Source organism: Botryllus schlosseri, chromosome 1, assembly GCF_051294905.1.
Source record: "Botryllus schlosseri isolate E-star chromosome 1, Bs_hap1, whole genome shotgun sequence".
Lineage (NCBI taxonomy): Eukaryota > Metazoa > Chordata > Ascidiacea > Stolidobranchia > Styelidae > Botryllus > Botryllus schlosseri.
In genome coordinates this window covers 14,811,806-14,819,902 of record NC_137236.1, presented here as the reverse complement: position 1 = coordinate 14,819,902, position 8,097 = coordinate 14,811,806, and the positions used below count along the sequence as shown (strand labels likewise).

General features: G+C 39.2%; 1 protein-coding gene and 1 long non-coding RNA gene across 2 annotated transcripts; both read right to left on the bottom strand.

Annotated features, from left to right (window-relative positions):
- Positions 1–1,412: 1,412 nt before the first annotated feature.
- On the bottom strand, positions 1,413–7,828 carry LOC145438931 (kelch-like protein 30). The gene is made up of 2 exons (XM_080316331.1): positions 7,007–7,828; positions 1,413–2,995 (listed from the first exon to the last, which is right to left on the bottom strand). The coding sequence occupies exons 1-2, from the start codon at positions 7,826–7,828 to the stop codon at positions 2,084–2,086; spliced, it is 1,734 nt and encodes a 577-aa protein (XP_080172457.1). The 3' UTR covers positions 1,413–2,083.
- Positions 3,859–7,002, bottom strand: LOC145443120 (uncharacterized). Its single transcript, XR_013916297.1, has 3 exons — positions 6,592–7,002; positions 6,341–6,515; positions 3,859–4,135 (listed from the first exon to the last, which is right to left on the bottom strand). It is a non-coding gene; the product is annotated as an uncharacterized LOC145443120 (long non-coding RNA).
- Positions 7,829–8,097: the final 269 nt, after the last annotated feature.

The window sequence follows — 8,097 nt, the reverse complement described above, 5'->3', positions numbered from 1 at the left end:
ACTCGACTTGAACTCGAGTCATTGTGCATGACTCGAACCAAGCCATATGACTCGAGACTATAAGACGACCAAGACCGACATGTCATTGTAATTTCGAAGAACAGTAAAGTGACCACCCTATCGGAATTTTATTTAGTGATCTTGGTACTTGACAATGCGACAAGAAACTGCTCAAAGTGAGGAAAATTAGTATATAACGAATCCAAATCATTCAATACCACCAAACAGTGTTGACTTGAGTGTGACTTGGACTTGGACTCGAGTCATAATACCATGACTCGGACTCTACCCTGTGCTCGGTGACTTGTACTCGGACTTGACCCAATGGTGAATTGAAAGTGATTCGAATTGACTCGAGTCAAAATTATGAAAGTGAGACTCGGGAGTTGGTTACAGCATTGATACATAACGTACACGTGATCAGACTCCCTGCTGGAGCTCATTGAAATTTAAAACATCCATTACGTTTCGGCAACATTGCACCGAGTTTAACATGTCTTTTTTCGATCAGGTTGCTGTTCACTAAAAATAAAGCAAGGCTAGCGATCTCTTTGACTTGAATCGATGACGTTGGAATATTTTGTCACTGTCTGAAAATGTTGACTTGAAAATATAAAATTTTTTTTTTCACTAGAGGCCTTGTGATAGATTCGGCACGACATTTGCTCGCTTAGGATATATTTGATTGAGAGGCCGTCGCTGGCCTACAAAATTGCAGAAAATCTGAACTAGTTTGAAAGGGGGGATTTGTATGTGAAAAAGAGATTTCAAATAACATTTGAACATACTTTCAGCAAACAAAAAACAGGCATAAGGAGCATACGTTCAAATATAACATGGTTGACTACATGACAGTTCGGACATGAACAATTTGGGAAATACGTTACAATTCTAAAGTGGAATTCCTCCCTAAAAATTGCAAAATTACCCCCGAGGGGGGAATTCCTCCCCCGTTGGGAACCACTGAGCTAGTGTTACCAAATGGGCAATCCTCTATCCTCTATAAAACAAAGACAAAGAAAGCCTATAGGATTTGAAAGTTGACTTATGGCAGCTCCGTTTGCTCTTGTTACCGTGTTAAAGGGCAGGCAGGTTCTTGAGAATCTGAATCTGTCCGACACCTGAGTATCGCAACGATAATACATTTTACTCATGAGTAACTTATCCAACAATCTGAAAATTCTGTTTCAAATAATACATTGGAGAATCGCAATCATACATCGGAACGAATACAAATGAAAAAAAATTGGACTTGCCAGTCTAGAAAGAGCAACGCAGTGAGACAACACCATCAAATTATTGCAAGTCAACGAGTGTAGATGAACGTTAACATTATCGCAACTCGGATCGGATGCAAAAAAACAGCTGGCAAAGATGAATGACAAATGACAGAGTTTATAAAAACAGTCAAGCAATAAACTGTAACAAAAATGAAGGAGTAATCTACGCCTGCTTCCTTTTTCATGCTATGCAATTTTTTGTTCAATAAATCTGTATATTGACTCGACTCATCGCGCACGACTTGGACCAAGTCATACGAATCGAGACTCAGGCGGCCAAGATCGATATTTCATCGTAATTTTGAAGAATAGTGAAGTTACCACACTATTGGTATTTTATCTATTAGTAATTTAGTACTGTTAGACCAGAAATTGGTAAAAGTGAGGTACATTGGTATATTATGAATGAAAGCATTGGATAACACCAAGCAGATTTGTGAAAAGTGGATTTACCAAGATCAACTCGAAACTGAACAGTCAAAACAATGAGTTGGATTTCAGTCAAAACGCTACGAGTCAGACTTGAGATTGACTTGAAACTCGGAACCTTGTGACTAGGTTAGAACCCAGGCATTTTCTACTTTTTTTACTTTGAGTACTAAGACTGACTAATTTGACGTAAAAGTCGCTCAAGAGAAATGGTCATCAAGGAAATACATCAAATGTATTAGGATAGCACATCTGAAACTTGTTCCAAGCTCAAGCGTTATTGTTTGGACATTATACCAGAGGTTTTTAGTTCATGTTACAATATGTCATGTCGTTAAGAAGTGATGGCGGTATTTAGTTTCAGAACCAGTCATTTATATCTTCACCATTGCAGATCCGCCAACTACGAAAGATTGATCTTCATTTTTTTTAATGCCATGCCATTCTTTGTTCAGTAAATCGTACTTCTCAATGTCATCGGATTTGCCAAGCCAGTCCACTACAAATATCCAATTGCCGATGCAAAAAGCAGTATTGCGACCATGACATGAATTCATAGATGGCAATGAAGTCCATTGAGATGAAGTAACATCGTAACATTCTACATTGTTGACAGTATCTTCTTCACTATACCCACCGGTTACAAATATCTTTTGATCAACTGCAACAACACCACAGCTATCAGCATGATATCTCATTGGCTCGAGATCAACCCACTCTGATGAGGATGGAGTGAATTTGCAGAATGAAGAAACTTCGACACCATCTCGCCAACCACCGATATAATAGATGGAACCATCCAACGACACGAGAGTTGCATCAGAAATTGCTGTAGGTTTGTTTCGAAGTAGAAACCATTGATTTACAGATGGGTCAAATCTTTCGACATCAGCTTTTTCTGCATAACCACTTCCTCCAATAACGATTATGGATCCAGTTAAATAAACCGAGCTTGGAGACATACCATGGTCACAAATCATATCATCCATCTTTTCCCATTTTGAATTTTTTCTCTGGAAATTGAGTCGATGAAAAGATTTAGCTTCAGAAAAGACATAAATATATGAGTCATGGGAAATCGCTGTGAAATGCAACGAGAAATGCAACTCCGCATCATGGAACTTTTCTATTTCCTCGGTTATTGGATTAAAGGATCGGAGGCATTCTGCGACATCATCAAAAAGAATTATCATTTTGTCAGCGTCATTATCTTCTTTTGCCTTAACGGAGGCTTTCATAATATGATCATTGAATACCTTGTACAGCTCGAAGTCGTTACTTAGGCCCTTTTCATACCGGGGTTCCGGGAATAACATTTCTCGAAAATGTTTACCGGAACCCCTCTATGTGAACATAACACTGGTGATTCGGGGCGGTATGAACGCGCTTATTTTCGGAGATTTTTACGGGACCGACTGAGTATGAACACGAATGGCGCAGCTGGGTTCCAGGGACGCTGTCAATCAAACTTTTAGTTACCGTAACGCGCTGTTCATTCAGGCTGCTTGTATTTCGAGGTCAGATACCTGCGGCATTTTGATCTTCTTGGTAATGGTGTTGGGAATGCATTATTCTTGGATTTATATTCTGTATGCTCAGTGCTCACAATACGTAGTCACTGACTACTAGTCGGCTTCTTTTTTCTGTGGTTTTGTAAACAGAGCACGGCTTAAAAGGTAGAACACCATCTCCAAATGATGCAGCATTGGGTGAGTTGCCTGAAAATGTTAGCACTTCAACACTAATTTGGTAGGTGATCTTAACCCTTACCAAATTTGTTACATCAAAGGGAAGTTTCTAACCACGGATATGCTGTGTGTAGGTTAGTCACCGACTCACCGTCATATACGCCTACTGAAAAGGGGATTTAGTAACATCTGCTTTGATAGTGGCAGCACAGCAGAGAATGATGTCCTTAGCTCTGACTCACTAACCAAAATTCAAATTGTACCAACTGGCTGGTAAGCCATCGTACATCATCCAAGCCATAATTTGGTTTTCACCTATGCCTTCATTTTCTTGTTGCATAACAAAGGAAAACAATCAAGTCATTCCTTTGTCATGCAAGGTTAGGCAAGTGTAACTTAATTTGATCTTTTCGCAGGTCTAGATGGAGGATACTGATGAAAAAGGTGAAAAGGCGGAACTGTGCAAGTGTGCATTAAGTTATAGTTTCTCTCATGAATAAAATGAAACAGCACAAACACATCTGGTTAAGCAAGAGCATTGTTTATTGAGAAAGTCACACAGGGCATTTCCGACGTCTGGGCCAGCGATACTTAGATCACCACCAGGTCTTGTCTTCATTGCGTATACCATCCTCTGTATCTTCTGGCCTTAGCGGATTGCAGTTTATGAGAAAAGCTGAGCACCGCGCCTTCAGTCGACCAAAATCTTTCAACCTTCATGTGTGCTTTGCCAAGTTTCTGAAAAAGCAATTGTGAATTTTAAGGGCAGCAGAAAGGAAATTCGTATTACATATTTGAAATTAGCTTTAGCTTATGCTTTGTTTGTGTTTCAGGGAAAAGGCTCCATGAGCCGGGGCTGAAAGGGATAGGCTGCGTCATCAGTTATGTAGGCTAAAAGGCTAGTACGGAACCCTCTGGCTCCCAATCATGAAGTCATCCTGAAAAAACTTGAATGCAGCAAATGCATGTTTGGTACAAATGTTGCTGTGGTAATTTTTTATCCACCCACAACACTCAGACTTGTACAAAGTACTGGAATTTCAAAATGGAATTTCAAAATGCGCAACTTCAACTAGAACTACTGAATTTTTTAAACTAGCAACTAAAACAGCGGTGGCCAACCTTTTCAGCCAAATCACCACATTCGATTGACGAACTATTCCACCAGCCACTAGCCGCGCAAAGCACGAAAATTTTTTGAAGTTGATAAATAAATAATATTGTCACTTGACTATATTGTAAGCTTGCTGTATATCGCTGGGCTCAGTTTGCAAGGACTGGACTATTCGGCACCTGGACATATCGATATCACCTTCGTCCAACATGCGGCAATCATTTTGTGCCTGGGTTTCATAGTCGGCGGTCTTTCTGCGAGCGCAAACAGGAGGTTGCGAATATATATATAGTTAGACTCAATCTGATAGATTAGGCGTTCTTTCATTTTCACAAAGGGGTAACAATATTAAAAGCAAGAAATCGAGTGACAGGATGTTGCGCTAAGCGTGTAGAAATTTTTTACTTTTGATTAATCTATCGCAAAGTATTCTGCTTTATTGTAGTGTATGAAGATATACCAATATGTGACTGGCTCATAGACCTATCAATGCGTCGGAACTGATATTTCAGTCATCACATCTCAAGTGCTGCGGCCAGACTAATCAAATTTTTGATTGGCCTTGCAAGTTCACAATCTGTGCAATCCATTTTTGATAATACTACTGATTTCGGAAATTAACTCGCGGGCCACGGGTTGGCCGGCCTTGAACTAGAACTATCAACTTTTCAAAATCTACTATTAGAACTAGAACTACTCACTTTCAAATATCCGCAACTAGAACCAGAAACTGTATTTTTTGAAATCCACAACTAGAACTACATAGTTTTAGTAACTATAAGTAAATAAATAAGTAGGTTGATGTACATGTCTGACTACACTACAAAAAATATACAAATTTGGTCTCAATTTCAGTCAAGTGAGCAGGGTTGTAACCAAGTCACAAGTCGATCCCACTTCAATAGTTTTGACTTGATTCAAGTCGAGTCACTTTCAATTTATCACCGAGTCAAATCCGAGTCCAACTCATCGAGCAGAGCGTCAAGTTCGAGTCATGGTTTTATGACTCGAGTCAAAGTCATTGTGTTGATTGCTCAGTTTCCAGTTTAAGTCTATTTTCCATCAATTTGGGTCTTACTTTTGAGACAGAAAGTAGCCTACTTGGCAAGAACAATTGGTCTTTCAGACTTCTTTTTCTGACATAATGATTCAAGACCAAATTTGTCTGACCTTTTTGCAGTGGTATGCTACTCAAAAACTGGCTGACATTCCGCCATGACAAATATAGAAATATTACTATGCACTACGGCTGGGCAAAATAGAGTACCTGAGTGATTCGATTCTGAATCACTTATTACGCTTCGAGTCGAGTCGAGTATCATCATGATGACATCACAACACAATGTACCATGCCAAAATTCAAATGTGTAGGCTACCTTTTATGCCACCATAAAGAACATAACGCCTATTGTCCGTCACATTAAAGATACTTCAATGTTTTTTCGACCATACCGTTTTCATTGCACTGCTTGACAGTGTTATATGGGATGGCCATGACTTCGGAAATGTGTTATTTCCAGCAACGTTCGTAGCTTTGTACTATATCTCGTATGTTGCGACACGGCCAATCAAGGTTTCAAGGTTTACTCAGTGGAAAAGTTTATCAAAACTACGGTATAATTCTAGTTAGTAAATCAACTTTCAGTATAATTTCAGTAGACTACTCGAAAAGTAGTATTTTACGACTAGCCTCGAATCAATAAAGTTGATACTCGATTCAGATTCGAGTACTCGAATCGAATCATTGTGGCTAGCCCTACTAGGCACCAGCAATTTTTATTAAAATCAACTTGTGACAGTTGCCTTCTTAAAACACATCTGATGTTTACCTGGATCTATAAACGATTGGCTTCATTGGCTAGCCTCCAAAGAGCGACAGCTACTCAGCAAGCAAGAGAAATTGAGTTCGTGTAATTTGCTTGTTGCTTTTCGTTATGGTCTCGAAGCTCGTCGCAGAATATACCAAATGTTTCTCTCACGAATTTCTTGATTTCCCTGGTTTCTCTGTACAGTGTACATAAGATTAGATTTACCTAAACCATTATACAGCAATCACAAAGATAAACTGACTTTGTCGTACCTCGTAACAGTCGTACCCAGATGTGATCGGTGGTTCTTTTCATTCCAGGACTCTATCCTCTTTGCTGGCTTTCAGTTTCTGCTCTCAGCTTCGGTTGATAATATACAAGCCAGCGGCAGGAACATGCTCGGGCTCTATTACTGATACAGATATTGAGTATAGAGCCCCATACACTTCGAGAAGGCATATCCGCAACATCCCATAGCTAAAAGTTGGAGCCAACTTCTCCGCATCTCACGTATATGCCTCTCCCACATTGTTTTCCACAAGCATATTACAACTGGAACACCCCACAGACATGGTTTCGTAACTATCAACACTTACGGAGAATCGCGTTCATACTGGCCATAATTTCCCGAGAATTTACCGAAAAAACGACCTGTATGAACATAAGTTCGCGGTAACTCTAAATAGGTATGAACGCGCCTTTTTCCCGGAACTGTTTCGGTAATTTTTTCTCTATGTGAACATCGCCTGTTTCGGAACTTGTTCCCGAAAGAGTTTCGTAAATCCGGTATGAAAAGGGCCTTAGACGGGGGTCAGTTTCTAAAATCTGTTGTAAATATGGCGGGGATATTAGATAAAACTTGATTACTTTGAGAAATTCGTGTAAATATTTGCTTTTACTTTGACATTTCTCGATCCATTTGAGCGATAATGCAAGTTTTTCTTCTTCCCATAATTTCAGTTTCCCTGACTTCAAAAGACTGAGAAGGTCATCTTTTTCAATGCTTACAAATCCAGCTTGGTCTGAGATTTCCATGATATTTTCTTGTAAAAATATACTGCATCTCGAAGAAACATCAACCAGTCCATAAATATCACCAACATTTCTGGTAGAGAAGAAATTTTCAATGGTGATTGATTCCTCCATAATATCGGATACGGCTTGCTTTACATCATCCAGCTGCATCATCATTGCGACGTGAAGAAGTTCAATGATTCTTCCATCAGGAATCTCAAATTTACCCGAATATATGAAATCGATGCAATTTTTCACACACTGAGAATCCACATCTTTCAAAACAACTTTTCTGTCGCGACTCTCTTTCGTGTCATACTTCAACATGGCTCTAAAATAAGCGGAACCAGCCGACAATACATTTTTGTGTGTACGATAGACATCATCTCTGACTTGGATTATGAAATCACAATGATCATGATCTTGCTTCATTCGATGTAATTCCTCGAGCATCCTCATAGCATGCCTTGCCACATCTTGATAAACAACCTGCATAATGGTAACCAATAACTTGTCAAGGATATTTTTATAGATTATAGTGCTGTTTTTAAAATACACATGGTTAGAGTCAAAGCGCACACAAATCATTCATATCGACAAAATAACCTGCACTAATAACTGCCGGTAACCACCTACGTTAATAATGATAATTTCCGTGGAATACAATCACACATTTTCGAAATTTTCAAATAGAAGTCAGTCAATTCTAAGAGTAGAACAAAAGCATTAACATTAGCCTCTTCGACTGGTTACAGAAAGCATCT

Coding starts and splice junctions, on each gene's coding strand:
- LOC145438931 (XM_080316331.1), bottom strand. CDS start 7,828: ATGCAGGTTGTTTATCAAGATGTGGCAAGGCATGCTATGAGGATGCTC. Junction 2,996..7,006: donor GGGAAAAAGGCGCGTTCATA/CCTATTTAGAGT, acceptor CGGTATGAAAAG/GGCCTAAGTAACGACTTCGA.